Below are 17,572 nucleotides of genomic sequence, written 5' to 3' on the forward strand. Positions count from 1 at the left end.
GCCCTGGGTCGGGGGGTGCCCCCGGAGCCTCGGGGGGGCGCTGCGGGGACTGCTCCGTTCCCCGGGGGGGCAGGAGAACGCGGCCAGACTGTCAGCATCGCACCCGAGGAGCCGCCCCCCGCGCTGGACGACACCACATCTCTGCTTTGTGAGGAATTCTGTCCCTTGAACGTCGAGCCGTGAGGGGCCGAGCGCAGCCTCCAGAAATAATCCCAAGGCCAAAGCGCAGCAGCCCGCGGTGGCTCCCAGCAAAGCTCAGCCCGGTCCTGGTGCCCCGCTTCTCCCTCCCGGCCTTCGCTTTAACTCTTCAGAGCGGCCGCCGAGAGCCTCGCACCAGACCAGGCGATGCTGAACCCTCGGGGGCTGGGGACGGGGGGTCTGTGGCTCACGCTCAGCCCCCGGGGGTGGGTTTGTGCTCCCCAGCAGGTCCCTGGGAAAGGGGAGCCGGGGGAAGGCTGCGAGCCAGGCGGGCGCTCGAGGCCTCCGGGCTCGGGTTTTGGGGGAGAACTGCGTGTTTAAGCCCCAGCCAGCCCCGTTCTGTGCGTTTTCAGTGATGAATTCAAGTGTTTACACTGAAATCACACTTGCGTATGAATGCTGCTATGTTGGTTTGCACTGCTACGAGTAGTAACTGGATTTAGCTTATTATTACTTCAGTATTTAACATAGGGGTGTTTTGGCTAGTAATTTATTTAATGTTTTAAAACTTTAACCTCCAGAATGACTGTGTTGACCGGTTGTCTAAAACCTTGTGCTGCATCTGACCTGTTTTCTGTTCAGTTTGCTTTAAAAGACACTGACCACTCTCATTGCAATGGGGGATTTTCTTTGCTGCTGTTATAATGACAGGAGGAGGCTGACTATAACAGACCCAATCCCTAATCTAAGTGAAACATGAAGCAAGGTAACACTGTTCTATTGCTTTCTGAGCCTTTTTTTTTTTCATCCCCAAATCCTGTATCACTGATTTCTCTCACCTGATGCGAAGCTGGGTCTGTAGCTGTTGGGTCGAGCTGGCAGCCACAGCTCCGCCTTCCCCGCAGCAGCGTTCCTGTTTACGTTCATTCTCCCTGCTCTGTCTCTCTGTACAAATAAAAAGCTAAGTCAACAATCCAGGACTCCTGCGGCTCATTCACGTTCTGTTTGTTATTACCACGGCAGGAGCTGGACGGAGGGATGAGGTGGACCCGTTGCCCACCTCCAGGGATCTTGGTTCTTACCCCAAGGGCGAGGGAAGGGGCAGGGCAGTGGGGTGAAGCCCCGGTTTCTGGGGCTGTTAGCAAGGAACTGTTAACAATAACCTGACAATAAAAGCTCATCCCGCACGTGTAGCGCAGTCACCAGCAGACATTAGCAGCTAAAGTTCCATTAACTCAGTTATGAGGACTGCTTTGAATCAGAAGTCAGGCAAAAGAAGCTTAATAAGGATTTCCAGATTAAGCACATCATGAATTAATTGCACATTGAAACAGTCCAAAAGCACAAAAAAAGTACACCCTGGGTCTCTCTTTCAGGATCAGCATCACTGACGCTCTGGAAATAGCACCAGTTTAAAGAACTCTCAAAGCTAGTTAGAGATTTAGAACAAACTGCAGGTATTTGTAACTCTGAGCTTCTCTTTTTCTACGTAAGCCTCAAGCTTCCATGGAAAGAGAAGCCAGACTCAGCTTTCATCCAGCAGTCTCAGAATTAATATTAAACACAGCGTGCGACCCTCTGCTGATCTCTGTCCCTCACAAAAAGCTCTGTGCGGGAAGTGCTGAAGTCCGGCCCGCACACTGCCCCTCAACTGGCTGTGATGAACTGATCCCTGCTTTCAAAATGGGGAGACCCAAAAGTTGGCTGAAAACATCAGAAAAATGTTTCCAGGGATTAAGTGTCCGTTTCAGGCTAAACCAGAACTATCCGTGATAGTTTCATTGATTATAACATCACTATTGTACAAAAACACAACAAGGCGGTAGATAATTATTTTAAAAGACTCCAACTACAATGTTAAAAAAAAAAAATACTCACGGGTGTACTGTAGCACTGTGCAGTATCTTTGGTTTTTCTTCCAGCACACAGAGGATGATTTTGACACATCCCGTGTAAGATGTAAGCTAGGGTTTAAGAAAAGCAGCACCTGCTCCAGGGAAGCAGAGCCCTCGAGGTTAGATGGAACGATGCAAGTGTTACAGAAAGCAATAAAAAAAAAAAACCAAACCCAAACCACACCCCAATTTTTTTTACAGTCCTAGGACAAGAAGCAGGAGCGTAACAAAACTTGAACTGAAACTGCCCAGTATTCTTTAGTTTACAATATAAAAAAGGGAACAAGTCAGCTTGAAAAAAAAAAAAAAAAGATAATTTGCCCCCCCGGTAACCTTTGGAATGCTTAACAGAACAAAAGCAATGTCAGGCAGACAGGTTTATAAAGGCAACAGCACTCTTTATTTCCACTGGAGGAAAAAAAACCCCCACAGTTTCATCTCCCACCTCACAACCTTGTCAAGAGCTCAATGCGAGGCTTATTCCCTTTTTTTTTTCAACTGTGAAAGTCACAGTAATCCCGTTTTCAAAGAAAGATGCAATTCCAACACAGACCGCTGCCACTGTGCAAGAAAGCCCGCACTCCTGCAAACACCAAAGAAGCTATTTCGGGATGCAAGCTGGATCATTAAACAGAAACGGTGCAGATATACCAGTTCTAGTGTACGCTGAAGGCATTTTAACCATTTGCTACGTAAAACAATGGATTATTGGTTTAAAATAGGGTTCCAAGTTACCAACCACCTCACTGGTTACGATCAAGTCCGGTTTATAGTGGATTTTATACTGGTTAATAGTTGGTCACCCAGAACCGCCCTGTTTCACCCAAGGACAAGCGCAGGAGCAAGATCAGACCATTTGTACCATAGGTTCGTCACACTTCCGCCAGCCAGAACAGAGGAATATTGCTCACATTTAACTACCCTAAGGCCTTCCCGTGGATGTACATCGTGTACTTGTGGAGTGCACTTGAGAGTCACAGTGCAAGTACTGTAAACACTGACAGAAGTGCAGATAAAATAGCTACAAATATACTGTATGACGAAAGACCTGAGGAAAGCTGGTTAAAACATACTTGCGAATTGTTACAATACCATTTTTATGAGTGTAGTCATTATTGGCTTGTTTTAAAATCAATAAAAACACTCAGATAAAAAAATATACGTATTCACATGAGGGATGAGCATCTGAATTTTAAAAAGCAACATGCGTTTCCCTTTCAGATGACAGAATTAAAACTCATCTTCCAATAAGCATACGTTAAAATTTCACCTGAATTTTTCTCCTGTTTGAATTTAGCACCCACACCCAGGCACGCACTCATGCACACACACCCAGTGATCTCAAAGAAGCACCTGTATCTATCCCTAATTTTCTTGCCGCCCTCTGACTACAGGAACTAGCTGGTTTTGAATCACTGCAGAAACTGCTACTTTATGAGACAGATGGTCCCATTTTAGGATCTAAAATTTTACTGGCTACTTGTTTTGTCCTTTTTCAGAAAGCACGAGTTTAATCTTGAGCTTGGATTAGCTGTTCAAGTATAAAATTATCCCTCTTAAGCAGGAGCACATGATAAAATCTCAGTAACTAGAGAAAAGATAATCACATATAAACAAAACTAAGAGAAAACCTCTGTCAGCATGAAGAACTACCCTATGTGTGGATATGCGTGTAGATGCTCTTCCATGTAACACCTGGAAGAAACAGACAATGGCTTTGAATTATTCAGAAATGACTAAGCAGGTGAATATTCTTTGGTAAGTAATGAAGTTTCCCTCCTGAACTCCCCATAAATCAGATTTTCAAGCTTTGCTGCAATCCTACCTCCCGATGCTAAGCAAAATTTCCATCTGCTCTTCAATAAATACGTTTTGATAAAAACTTTCCCTTCAAAGCTAAGACTGCACGGTTGGGGAGCCAAACGCAGAGTCCCATGATCTGAAACTCCCTCAAACAAAAATAAACCAGCTTTTTGTAGCTGATGATGCCAACTTAGTAGGCAGGTGAAATGTTTACTTAAGCAATCCAGGAGTGGTCTTCAGACTGATAGCTCTGAAAGCCTTCAGTTCTAGGCAGATTTGGTCACCCTTATTTCAGGAGATGGCTTAAGGTTTTATTTTTCCACAAGAGAAAGCTGTAAAACTTGCTGGAGCTCCGCATCTTCCTCTTCACGACGTTGCTTCTCCCGTTCCTCCTGCTCCCGGACAGACAGCTCCATGGCAAGCTGCAAGTCTTTTTCAAAACTGGAAGGTTCACTAGGGGTGCTGCAGTGGGAGTTACCTGAGCTTGTTAGATAGCTCTCCTGCAGTGCCCTGAAGGAGAAAAAGAACTTCAAGAACTAAGAGAGACAGAGGCTATTTCACATTTCCTGCAATGATCGTTCCTAGCAACTGTTTTCTAACTGCAAACCTGAAAAATCTCTCCCCAGAGGGCAGAAAGCAGTTTTCATGATAAGAAAACATTTTAACATCTGTAAAATTCCCAACGTAAAACCTGCTCTTTGAAGGAACCTTTCAGAACCTTTCATACGTACTAACAGTTACATTTTCAATGCGCTTCTAAAAGCATTCTCACCTAGTTTAAAGGTGACGTGATTTTCCACGTACAAAGGAACCAAGAGGATGCAGTTCTTCGTGTGCACAAAGATTTCTTTGTACTTAAGTGCAGAAAAACCCCACAGATACCACGGCAGATTCTCAAGGGTCCATTAAATATACATTGCTAAGTTGTTAAGGATTACATAACGATTTTGGAAAGAAAGAAGAGGTACCCTGAAGTGTGCAGCATCTAATAGACAAACATTCAACCCAGAGGGACCAAATTCACAGTTTTAAGAGCAGAACGGGAGGACCGTGTTTATTTGTTGGGTAAAGAATCTGTTATGTGCACAGGCCAGACCCACAGCAGAGCTAAAGAGCTACTACATAAGCCAGGGAGGCCCAGTTTAGAGTTCGTCCTTCTCGGAAAAGTGAAAGTAAGAAGCAGCACAAGAGAACTCAAGTTCTGTGCATCTGCTGCACACACACACACACACACACACACACACACACACAAAAATGCAAAATTGCTTTATGCTGCTGTTGGAAGTATTTTTGCTCTGTCACTGCATGGCTTGGTGTGAAAAAAATGAGTTACCTCTGATACTGTATGTTGAAGTCCTGTGAATATGCAACGGCGCCGTTGGAATGCAGCCCCACTTCCTAGAAATGGGGAAAGACAGACAATTCCACAGCAGTTAACAGATCTGCTGAAAGGTAACTCTTAAATCACTCTTATTTCTCCTTTGAAACACATTACTGTATTTTTCTGAGGTTCTTAGAAAAACAAATCCCACGCTGTTTAATCCAGAGATGCAGCCATCACTGCAGAGTCTTGTCAAAACCCTCCGACCCGCACCACACACCTTACAGCACACTCACTTTATTTCCACCAGATTCCAACAAGCTCTGCTGAATGGCAAACTGCATGATCTCGTTATCTTCATCCTGCACGTGAACATTCCTACCGTCATCTTGGATGTGGTAAGATTTGGGGATCTCAAACACCGACTGGTCAACCTCGAAATTAGCACCTACAGAAGCCAAACACAGTCGCAAGTGTGGCGCGGTGTATTTTTACAAGTTGTGACTTAAAAAATTCTGATGAACGTTTATGCACGGGTAAGTTAATCCCCAAAATTCAGCTAAACCACCTGGCTAAATATATCAAAGGGCTTTGAAAGACTTCTGTGGCAAACAAGCACAGCAGCAAGGCAGAGCACAGAGCCCTCACAGGATGCTGGCGAGTGACACAGGTAAAACCAGCGTGAGCAGAGCGCTAAGGTGGCTGAACTCTAACAAAACCCATCGGGGAAAAAAAAAAAACAATAAGGTTGCAAAAGATAAATACTGCAGCGGCTCTTCTGAGGCTATTCCTAACGAAAGGGTCTGCAACAGCTCACGGGACAGAGTATCACTGGATACATCCAGTCACGAGCATCCCGCTCAAACAGAACACACTCTTTTCTGACGGAGCATGCAGACGTCGCCGTGGCTTACAGCAGTTTAGTATTCCACTTCCCACAGCAATAGCTTGCATTGGAATTTAAACCTCAAAATACTTGGGAAAGCTCGCTGCAGCTCACTTCAGTCAGTCTGGCAGGCATGGAAGGGGCAGAACGGGCCCGTATGATCAGTGTGGCACGCTCCAGGTCAGCTGTCACGCACTGCAGCTGCCTCTCACCCGTGGAGGTTTCATTCTCTGCACTTAACCCATCTCTCCCGCGCATCCCACTGACAGAAATGTAAGAAGATGCGATCACTGCATCTTTCCACTCCTTACCTGAATCACACTGTGCACCTCCAACTGTCTGTGGTGATGTTTTGTCAGCCGTCCTGCAGCCATTGACATTTTCAAATGTAATTCGGGCATTCAGCACATGAAATAGGGGAATTTCTGTAAGAAAGGGTACAAGATTTCTGTCAAAAAGAGAACTCTCATTCACTTGCACACCTACAGCCACACCAAGCCCTTATATGCTTATTGAATATATTCCACAAGCAGCATCCCGTAATGACAAAGTATAGAGTAACTCAATTCACCAGGAAGTTGCCCTTAGTCATTCTCACTCTCGCCCTACATCTCTTATTTTATAATAAGATTTGCCAAATCTAAGGCATTGAAGCTAAGAGGAAAGAGGTAGCAACAGCTCATTCTTACTAAAATGATACAGTCTTTAAAATTCTATTTCTGCACTGGTCACTCAGAATTTGGATTCAATAACCCCAATGCACAAGACATTGTACATCTGGGTTCTCAGTTATCTAGATATTAGTGTGATGACTAGTAAAAAACTAGCACGATTTTTGGAAATATATGCTGCAAAACCAATAGAAAGAATGGAAATGAAGAAGATGCTACAATAATAATTGCTAAATGTTACCAATTTTGACAGGAAACCCTGGTGGAAATTCCAGAGTGATGAAATCCCTAAGCCTGGCAAAATGAGCGCTAGTTCTGGCCATCAGATCGATGATTGGAGTGACTTGTTCCATGAGAGACAAGGGAAACTCTTCACTCATCCACAAGGTTGCTTTAAATCTTAAAAAGAGAGAAAGTTGCATAAAACCAGTCTAAGTTTACAGTTTGGGAACAGACGCAAAGCAAAATAGGCAGCACTGTCACCTGCTTCATACATTTCAAAGCGTCAGAATAGTTATTGCTCTGGGAAACCAAACCACATTCCTGCTCAGACCAAAGGCAAAGCACAGGACTAACAAGTTACAGCACTCGGCTGAATGTTTTCTTTGACTTAGTGGAAGAAGAGTTAGACTACAGCTGAATACTTCAAGATCTCTCGACTAAATTTGAAAACACAGGAAAAACCACACTGGATATTTGTAAAAATGGTTTCCAGAGGTTAGATGATTGGGAAGAGACAAACTAGAAATAGTTAAAAAGTTATTTCTCACTTCTGCGTTCGAATGGTGACTTCTTTTGGTCTTCCTATGTCTCTACCTTTCAAATCAAACTCTGGGTCAAAGTATTCCTCTAGAGTAATAGCAGTAGGGTTGTTACTTGCAGCATACTCTGTTGTCTTGGTTGTACTCTATAAGGAAAGAGGGGAAAAAAAAAACAACCAACCAACCGCAGAAGTACAGAACAAGTAGTGGCTACTACAAGAAACTTTTAACTTAACGTAGTTCCTTTACTGATTGTGAAGTAACTCATTCTGTTTTAGACACCAGTGACACACAGCCATAAATACAAACGTGCACATTTAGGCTGCTTTCTCCCGAGGTTAAAAATCTCCAAGCATTTTAGAGGCAGGAAAAATCTACTTAAACACTTTAAAGCCAGAAACCGACCAGAGGTGCACACACAAGCTACAGTATTTCTAGGCTCCAAATCCCTTACTAAAGGCAAAGCTTTGATGAGGTATTTGAAACAAAACTCTCTAGATCCGTGTAAGATCTACGCCACCACCCTGAGACAGAGCCAGCGGTTGGCAAATCTATTATCTACTGTACTTAAGGGTGTAGAGATGCAAAGGAGTTTCTAAAGCCATATAGAAATCACTATGAACGCGCTTCAGAGCAGCAGAGGACACGTGGCTTTCCTCCGAGGTGACCATGGGCAGTGTGCTATCGTGTCTCTCCACCCCCCCACCTTTCTCCGATGATCTCCGTGCCAGCAGTGTCCCCCACCCGAGGCTCCTGCAGGCCTGTGGACATGTCTTCCCAAATTACTGGTGGGTTGTCACTAAGATCTGTGCTTGCCCCCATCTACTGCTCTGCTCACACCCCAGCTCTTGCTCTGCAAACAGATTCTACGTCTTGTTCATAAGAGAGTTCAGAAGGAGGCACCTGCTATTCACGCAGAACATTTGAGGGCCTAAAACCAACAAAAACACCCTCCAGGGAAAATTTAAACCTCATAATTAAAATTGCTGCCAAACTAAGGAAACAAGAGGCGTTTCCACCCACCCAGAATTCCTCCTGGCAGAGATCTCCGTGCCGCAGTGACCTGTTTCAAGGTCAAAGACACTCACCTGAGCACCATACTCGTGTTCCACTGTACCCAGAAATGATTCCAGGGGGTTCCTGTCAGCTTCAGAAAACAGGAGGGAAAACCCCAAAAAATCTATTACTATTAATTAGCAATAAAATTTACATACACACTAGGCTAACAAACAAGGCTTCTCACCCAAAGCGAAGCAAGTTGTTTATGTTTCCTGTAAGCTTTGCCAGGCCAGCCCAGCACCTAAAGCTGACAGCATAAAACGGGTACGATACACAGAAAAGAGGCAAAGATTCGCAGTGGTTTCTGTCTTCAGCAGATAGCTCTGTTATCCATAGTGCCTCTCCCCCTGGGCCCCAAGGTAGGCCAATGAAGGGCAGTGTTTCCATACAAAGTTACAGGCTGCTCACCCTTTACTCTAGTTTAAACACTAGAAGAAATCAGTGGACCAAAACAAAACAAAAATTCCAAGGAAACAAAGCCTACGTGAATCTCATCATCACAGCCAAAGCGAAGTGAAGGCATGAATACATTCCAGAGCAGGACAAAGCATGGAAAAGTGCAGCCTTTTACAACTTTCAATAGTTCTGAAGGGCTCTTCTCTCCTCTAGGATAAATATGGGTTCATCTGTAGGTTAGGGGTCAAGTAATGAGCTACCTCAGACACACAAGGGCAGGGCAAAGTCAGCAAGAAAATTATTTCCCTTGTCTGTCTGCCCAGTTGTTCTGCAGTCACACAGCGAAGGCATCAGAGAGCCAAAAAGTTCTGCTTATTTCCAGTTACTCTATAGGAAAATTACCTTTATATCTTTTCTTCTCCTCTTCTGTTAAATGTTCTGTTCGGATTTTTGTGACCACATTCACATTGTTTGCAATGTATACCTTTTAAAAAAAAATAATAATGAAAAAAAAAAGCATAAGGACAAAAGCCAAAAAGCATCACAGGTTAAAAGAGAGAATTCCCTCTAGTAAAACACCACGTACACAAATCTAACGACAGAATAAAGCTGCATGGATCTGCCCCTCATTGAGAAAGGCCTCGATCTTTAACGTGCTGGCGATCAACGGGGAATGCTGCACTTGGGGTTTTTGATACGCTCTGCTATAATGGAAATCCAACAGAATACATTCTTGACAGGCCTACACCGAGGCTGAATCTACATGCCACCTGCTGGGCAAGCTGATAAAGTAAGAAACCCTGCAAATCACACCCCACAGCATCTCCAGACAGCGTTAATCCTGTGCTGAAAGAATGGAAAAGGAGTTTTGATCATCCATTTTGATGGCAACAGAAGTCAGCCTTCGAGGAAGTTCCTGGAAAGCAGATTTAAACGTGCTCTTGTAACTAAACCAACCTCAAAACGAGACAGGCATTTCCAAGCTTGATGGAAAGAATTCCCACCGGGGCAGAGATTTTAAGAGAGAATGGGGAAGGAAAGTCAGATAATGCTATTTCTAAACTTGTAAAGATCTTCCAAGTGACATTTAGCGATAGTTTAATTCTGCAGGGACACGAACAAACTCCTTGTCCAACTGAACAGTCCTGCAGTCTTACCAGAAAAAGCCTTCATATAGATGTAGAAAGCTATCCAGTATTTATTCTTCTGTTAAATGAAATTACAAAACGTAATTTATCGCACAAACTCCAAAACCTGGAGTAAACACAGACTTCTGAATCAAGGAAGTTAATTCTTGCGATTCTTAAGTTAAATTCCTAACGTAGCAAGGCTGTAAAGTCACCTTCAAAAATATTTCACTGAAGTGAAATGACAGACAAAACCGGTGTCACACGGAACAAATGTAAGCAACTGTATGACTCATGAGCATGGTCAGGGTCTTTAGTTTCCCAGCAGTCTCATATTATTTGAATTCCTGATGCAACTCGTGGCAGCAGGAGGCTGTTCTTTCCTTGCACTACTGTTACTAGAGAGCGCTCAAGGCCCTTCACCAATGCGTTCCTCGTCTTTTAAGCAGTGAAAGAATGACAATATACAGGAATGAGTTACACCCCAGTTTTGGGGATGAAGGGACTTCTAGCAGTTAGAATCTTTTGCCCCTTTTCTCCTGAAACGCTCTGATCCTCCCTCTCCCCTAAAGTTCCTGCAGATGCTCCATCGAGGCATCAGCCCTCCCACAGCCTTGGCAGCCCTGAAGTTCCTCACTCCTGCCCAGTTCTGCAGGCAACACAGCGAAGCTCTCCAGGGAAAGCTTCAAACCTGAAATATTCAGGAAATAAAGGCAAAACACAATCACACTTCAGTTAGCTCTGAGGCCTCTTACTAGAGTAGAAAGGGCTTTACCTTTGCTTCGTAACCGTTTACACCTTCCGCTTTCTCTGTCCTCCACACCCAGAATCCAGATGTGGTTCTGACAAAAAGGAAACACCGCAAGTGTCTGTACAGTTGCATTTCTACACAATCCCCAGCCCGTTCTTCTAAAACTGATCTTAAAACAACATTTGGTAGGTTATTTGATAATTAACCCCAGACAAAAGCATGGGTCCGCCTGTCCTCAGCCACACATACCACAGGAGGGATGAGGAAGTCGTGCTGTTTCTGTTCCCGTGCACTCCACGGCCAAAGCACAAAGGCTCAGACAGAGGTTTGAGATTGAGATGGGGGTACCTGAGCCACAGAGGACGACAACCTCAAAACTTACCGAATTACTTTGTCTGACAGCCTGGGCATGGCAGCTTCTAGCACAGAGTTTAATTTCAAACGGAACTTGTCACTGCGCTGTGGGAAACTGGATAGCAGCAATACTGCTCTCTCAGAAATCTTAGTTTCTGGCTGTGTAGATGCTGCAGTTACTAAGGCTGAGCAAACATCACAGAGACTAATTCTGGGCAGCTCTGAAAGGGTACTAAATATTCAGGAGAAAGATGCTGGAATTATACATCTCACTTTGAAAATGCTTGCTCTGTGTGATCCCGGGGTGGTTTACTGCATCACAGAGCACCCCAAAAGGAGTTTCAGAAAGAGGATCATTTGAACTGGCACCTGGATGAACACGTGTAGTAACAAGGAAGACAAATGTATGTCTGTGGAAAGGCACACCTGATTTTTTTTAAAGTGTTAAGGTGAGATTTGAGTGACTTAGCTACAAGATGCAAGTTCTCGCCCATGAGTTTCAGCACCATACATGTGGATTTGGGTGAAATGCAAACTTGTAATGAGACATTAACATCAATCTCACTAATACCATCAGCTGGGAGTTTTCTGCAAGTCAGTTCTTTCAGCTGGAAACTTTTTTGCCAAGCAGTAGTGGCAAACTGACCAAGCCAAATTTCTTTATTTAATGGTATGTGAAGCTTAAAAGTAATTTCAGATCTAGCCCTAGAAGTTTTTAATACCAGAGCTTTTGAGTTTATTTTTAAAGCTTTGTTGAAAGTATAATCTTGAAGTGTTTATTTGTTAAGAGAAACTTTGTATCTTACCTTTCAAAAGCAATGTTTTTTGTATCAAGGCACGTATTAATAATTGGAGATGTAAGGCGTCTTTCCACATCTTTTCTTTTTGGTGTCATAGATCCCAATGTCAAGCGCTTCATGTGTTGGGAAATCTCAAAACGCTCCGTTGTAACAAACTTCTCATCGTGATTGATCTCGATTAGTTCTGCCCAGCCTCCAGTATCTGTTGGAAATGGTACATCATCTCAATCTAAAAAAACCTCACCAACGGTATTCCAGATTGAAAAACTGAGAATATACTGTATATCACATCAGGGTGGACACTGTTCACTGTATTTTGCACTCAGCTGAGATCAAATTTGGAGCTGTATCTGAAATTATCTTCTATCTGGGGGGCAGGAGAGCACAGGGGGGGAACACTATGTAAAAGACTGAAGAAAAATTTTAGCCCTATTACCAAATTTTGACCACAGATTTATTCAAAGAAATTAAGATGTTCCGTTAAACCACAAAACAGTATCTCTAGGAGGCACTCCTGGAATATACATATAAAACTTTCACAAAAAACAGTACTCTGTCTCAACAGGTCTTTTTATGCAAAATCAGGATTTCTCATTGTGGCTCACATAGTATTTCGTGATCAATGATGCAGATGAACTAAAATATTTACCTTCTCCCTTGAAAATTAAACTACGCCTTCCTCTCTCCCAGCTCATGTTTCCAAAGCCCAGTAAAGTGATATCAACACGCAGCTTGGCGCCACTTTTCCAGATGCGACAGACATCACTTGGACAAACTCGAGAAACCAGGGGGACTATAAAAGAAAAATGAGAAAAACGTAAATAGAAAATATTCAAGAGACTAAGCACACAGGAAATCTGAACTCAACAGAAGCTACATCCCTGATACAGGATTGCTCAGTGCTGGGATCATTATTCCAGAGGAGGCAAGACACTGATCTTCTTTAAGCTTTAAGAACAATCTGCTTAGGGACAGAACCCACCAACTTTAATTTAAAAATGACCATGAAAAGGAAGATTAGTTCAGACTAGAAGATGTGAAATGGCATTTCCTAGCAGTCTAATAGTTAGCTGTTTGGAAAATTAAGTCAACTATAAGGCCTACCATTTATCTCTCTTTTTTTTTTTAAAAAAAAAAAAGCAGGGACCTCCCAAGCAGTCTGTGCATTTATACATATGTACCACTGTCTTACGTCATCAAGAACCAGGTAAACAAAACCCCAAGGAAAGTCTTCAGAAATTCTAACAATGGCTAAACTCTCCGTTAAAAAACAAACAAAAAACCCAACAAACAGAAAACAAAAAGTAAGTGTGCAGCAAAAATATATTTTGAGAGGTGCAGGGATCTGTATTCTGGGGAGCAGGTATTCCTCTGTGTATCTTTTGTGACATTTGTACATAAGCAAGTCCCTTTGTCTATAGTTTAGAAGAGGTAACGACGACCAGGATTCTTACCCCAGCTAGTGAACTCCCATTTCATTTCCACATAAAAGTCAGGAGTCTGGAGAAGGAAAATACTTTATGAATACTTCATGAAGTAGTTTGAATCTAGCGTTCAGTACAGCATTTCTTGTGAACATTTTAGATAAAGGAAAACAAAAAAACCCCAGAACTCGAGATATGATAAATGAAGGTTAAAAAAAAAAAAGAAATTGAAACTAAAAAACACAAGACACTGGCCTACCACTGCTGCTTTCTGATAAGCTACTCTTCCTTATTTTACTATAGGAGCAGTGACACCTTCAAGATTCAGCCTCCAATGTTGGAGTTCGTGACTAAGGATTTCAAAGGAAAGTCAAGGAAAAAGTCTCCATCTCCCACAGTGGAAGTTGAAACAAAGAACACAACTGCCCATCTGATTTCAGTTAACTTGAATGAGAACTGCAGTCTGGAGTAAGAGGTTTAAAGTAAATAATTACCTCATTAATCTTCTGGAGTAATTCAGGAACTCCCCCAAGTGTCATAGAGGTCTGCTGGTAGTCCCGATGCTGCAGAATCATTTGTACCATCTCTGGATCTCCTGTACTGACAGCCTCATGTAAAACTGGAAAAAAAACCCAACAGCAGATAAAAAAAACCCAAGTTCAGTTTCAGTTTGCTGAGCAAAACACATAATGCAAAAGCTGTCAAAACACAACATCTGCAACTGAAAAGTATTAATGCGTGACTTGTGTTTTCCAAGTTATCTTTACCTGTCCATCCCTGGGCGTTCTCCTTAGTGACATCTGCCTTGTGCTGCAGGAGGACTTTGGCAGATTCTATGTAACCCAAGGAAACAGCGAGGTGCAGCAAGGTCCGGCCTCGTGGATCCCGTTGATCAACATCCTGTTGAGTATCCGAGAGAGACGTAAATGCTGAGGCTGCCCTAGCAAACGCGACTAATCAGAGCACACCGAGAAAAGTTATAGACAAACAAAGCTTGTCAGCAGTAATCCAGGAGTCAATATCCCTAGGTATTCCCACGTTATCAGTCTGTGGCGCACAGCCAGCTCAGCTTTCAAACACTACTGAGCCCCCTGCTGCACTCCGTGCAGTGCAGGCTTACTTCCCCACTGAACTGAAAAGAGAAGCAGAGGAGGGCCTATAAAACCGACACGATAAGAACTGGTATCACTGTAAGACGTGACTGAGTTCTTGTTGATGCTTCTCCTTTCTTTTTTCTGTAATTATTTCCCCTTCTGTCTCCCTTCAGAAGAGGTCTCTTTCAGGAGAAGACGGGAGTTTTAGTCTGCGTGCACTGCACCATGGGCAGTCAACAGCCTGAGAGACCAACAGTTTACCATTCTACAACATAGTGGGGGGGAAGGAAAAAAAAAAAAAAATTAACAGGGCATACAACACCAATTTTGTATAGCACTTTTTGAAAGTACAGAAGCAAATGGTATTTTACAAAGCATCCATTTGACTGACACACACAGCACAATGAAGAGCGAGTGCATTTTGTACAAGTCACTAATAAAAAAAAAAGAAAAAAAACAACTACACAGGCATAAATATCCAAAACATGCAAGCACAACATACTCATACCTTACATATTTTTCACTATTAGCTTAGAGATTTGAAACAGAAGAGCATCTATAACTAAAGGAAAAGGGGAAAGTCAATAGCAGAAGAAGAAAGGAAAGTTATTACGCAAGTTAACATGGTTATCTGACAGCATTAAGTTGGAAAAAATCACACACAGACTAGGGAAAGCTTCACTTTAAAGCGTTCTCTTCCCAGTTCTCCGGTGGAACGGTCATTAATTTGCTTCCCCACTTCCTACAGCTCCAGTGCCTACCACACTGACAGGTAAAGGGCTCTAAGGCGTCCCTCCCAGTTGTCGGTGGTGCTGTTAACTGGTAACCACACGCGCTACCCGTCATCTGCCACACCAAGGGCAGCTGGCAAGCGTCTTCTGATTCCCTCACGCACCCTCCGACAGCAAGCAGCTTATCCCAAGGAAGCAGGAGGAAACATATCTTTGGAATACTTTAAAAAAAAAGAAGGTATTTAAAAGCAGATAAAGGAAGTAAAAGACAGACATATTCCATCTTTTTCCTTGCAGTGTTTGAGGTAGGAAGCAGCAATTCACAGGTGTGAACTGCGGCCTCCCACTAACAACCAGCAGAACAATCCTTATTTAAGGACAAAACTTTCACAGGTGAGAACGTTATTAAAACAGAAATAAGCACACAGAAAACAACGTGCCAGTAGGGTTAAAGATTTTCTTAAGGCACAAGATCACATGAATTAGATAAAAAGTAACCGCATTCCAAAGATTCTCCTAAAAATAGGCCAGGAGCATGCTCTAAGCAAGCATTAGTAAATCGTGGTGTACCGTTAGAATTGCAGATGATGGTCACTAGTCAGGAGGTGGCACAGCTGATCTTTAGGCTCAATACTTGTGGTGTCAGGTATAATGTAATTAATATGCTCTGCTTCTGCAAACTATACCCCACGCTAGCAGATGTCAGAGCTTTTACACAGCATCTCAGCAAGAGGGGCGTTTGCTGCTCGAACTCTGCTGCAGCTTCTCAGCCCGTTTCCTTACGTCATTGCCATTTCTCGCTTGGCCATCCCAGAGAAGGAACAGCTTTGTATTTTTCTACTCTACAGCATGGAACAATGATCCATTTTTTTGTTTACTAGAGATGCTGAAAACATTCCAGTATAAAAACGCTGCCCATGGTCTCGGACAGCAACGGAGCTGTAAGGACTGCTGGTCCTCAGCAAGCTCGAGGCTGGTTTAATCTTCGGCAGCAGCAGCCGCCTTTGCTGCATGTTGCCTCCCCGTTAAGGTAAGCAATTATTTACTGCTTTTCTGGCACAGGAAAAGAAATTAATGTCCATCATATCTGTTCTTCCTGATCTGTTGCAATGGCTCCTGCGGCTTTCTATAGAGCTATTCTGCAACCTGCACTCAAACGCTCTGAGCCCAGCTTTACGGATCAGAAGTCAACGTTTAAGAGCTTACGTAACAAAAAGTATATTCCTACACCTGCTTACATCACCCCCGCAACCACAAATAAACAGGTAAGGAGAAAGAAGCGCAGCAATCCCGCAAGCCCAGCAAACAGACCCGGCGGTACCATCAGGGTTCCTTCTCCCTCGAAAGGCTGTAAGCGAGGGGCACTAAGCCCTGCACCACGGCACAAGCTCGTTCGGGGTCACCAGCCCCACGACAGCCCCTCGCTCCCCGGGTGTCCCGGTTACCTTGTCCTGCAGCTCCTCGTCCAGGCGCCTGTAGTCGTTATTCCAGACCAGGACGTGCAGGGGGAAGGCGCTGCTGGCCCTGCCAGGGGCGCTCATCATGCCGCACACCTGCGGGAGCGGGCAACCAGGGTGCCTCCCCTCCCCGTGCCCCCTCCCTTTCTCTGGGAGACCCCAACTTACTCAAGCCTTGACCCCTTAATCTTCTCCTCCCTCCTGGCACGCACCTGCCCCAGGTGATGGCGGCGGGGGGAACACTGGGCCAAAACCCCCTACGAGCCCTTCACCCCGCTCCCAGGGGTGCCCCATGCAAAATCCCACTCCCGAGGGTCCCCTGCTCCTGGGGGTCCCCCCGCCCCGCCGCACACTGCCCCTCAACTGGCTGTGATGAACTGATCCCTGCTTTCAAAATGGGGAGACCCAAAAGTTGGCTGAAAACATCAGAAAAATGTTTCCAGGGATTAAGTGTCCGTTTCAGGCTAAACCAGAACTATCCGTGATAGTTTCATTGATTATAACATCACTATTGTACAAAAACACAACAAGGCGGTAGATAATTATTTTAAAAGACTCCAACTACAATGTTAAAAAAAATACTCACGGGTGTACTGTAGCACTGTGCAGTATCTTTGGTTTTTCTTCCAGCACACAGAGGATGATTTTGACACATCCCGTGTAAGATGTAAGCTAGGGTTTAAGAAAAGCAGCACCTGCTCCAGGGAAGCAGAGCCCTCGAGGTTAGATGGAACGATGCAAGTGTTACAGAAAGCAATAAAAAAAAAAAAAACCAAACCCAAACCACACCCCAATTTTTTTTACAGTCCTAGGACAAGAAGCAGGAGCGTAACAAAACTTGAACTGAAACTGCCCAGTATTCTTTAGTTTACAATATAAAAAAGGGAACAAGTCAGCTTGAAAA

At 43.8% G+C, this 17,572-nt stretch overlaps 1 protein-coding gene across 2 annotated transcripts; it reads right to left on the reverse strand.

Annotated features, from left to right (window-relative positions):
* Positions 1 to 2,528: 2,528 nt before the first annotated feature.
* ANKRD13A (ankyrin repeat domain 13A) lies at positions 2,529 to 17,018 on the reverse strand. 2 transcript variants are annotated; one of them, XM_026867340.1, is made up of 16 exons: positions 16,657 to 16,758; positions 14,989 to 15,042; positions 14,154 to 14,286; positions 13,881 to 14,005; positions 13,417 to 13,462; positions 12,612 to 12,755; positions 11,969 to 12,164; positions 10,833 to 10,899; positions 9,333 to 9,414; positions 8,564 to 8,622; positions 7,485 to 7,621; positions 6,956 to 7,113; positions 6,355 to 6,468; positions 5,454 to 5,605; positions 5,170 to 5,234; positions 2,529 to 4,346 (listed from the first exon to the last, which is right to left on the reverse strand). In XM_026867340.1, the coding sequence occupies exons 4-16, from the start codon at positions 13,968 to 13,970 to the stop codon at positions 4,148 to 4,150; spliced, it is 1,509 nt and encodes a 502-aa protein (XP_026723141.1). In that variant the 5' UTR covers positions 13,971 to 14,005; positions 14,154 to 14,286; positions 14,989 to 15,042; positions 16,657 to 16,758; the 3' UTR covers positions 2,529 to 4,147. The 2 variants fall into 2 exon arrangements, with proteins under 2 accessions (XP_026723141.1, XP_026723140.1); XM_026867339.1 differs by lacking the exon at positions 14,989 to 15,042 and having other exon boundaries at positions 16,657 to 17,018.
* Between the last annotated feature and the right edge of the window lie 554 nt (positions 17,019 to 17,572).

The sequence above is a fragment of the Athene cunicularia genome, unplaced genomic scaffold, assembly GCF_003259725.1.
Source record: "Athene cunicularia isolate RWA unplaced genomic scaffold, athCun1 SCF_29, whole genome shotgun sequence".
NCBI classification, from domain to species: Eukaryota; Metazoa; Chordata; class Aves; order Strigiformes; family Strigidae; genus Athene; species Athene cunicularia.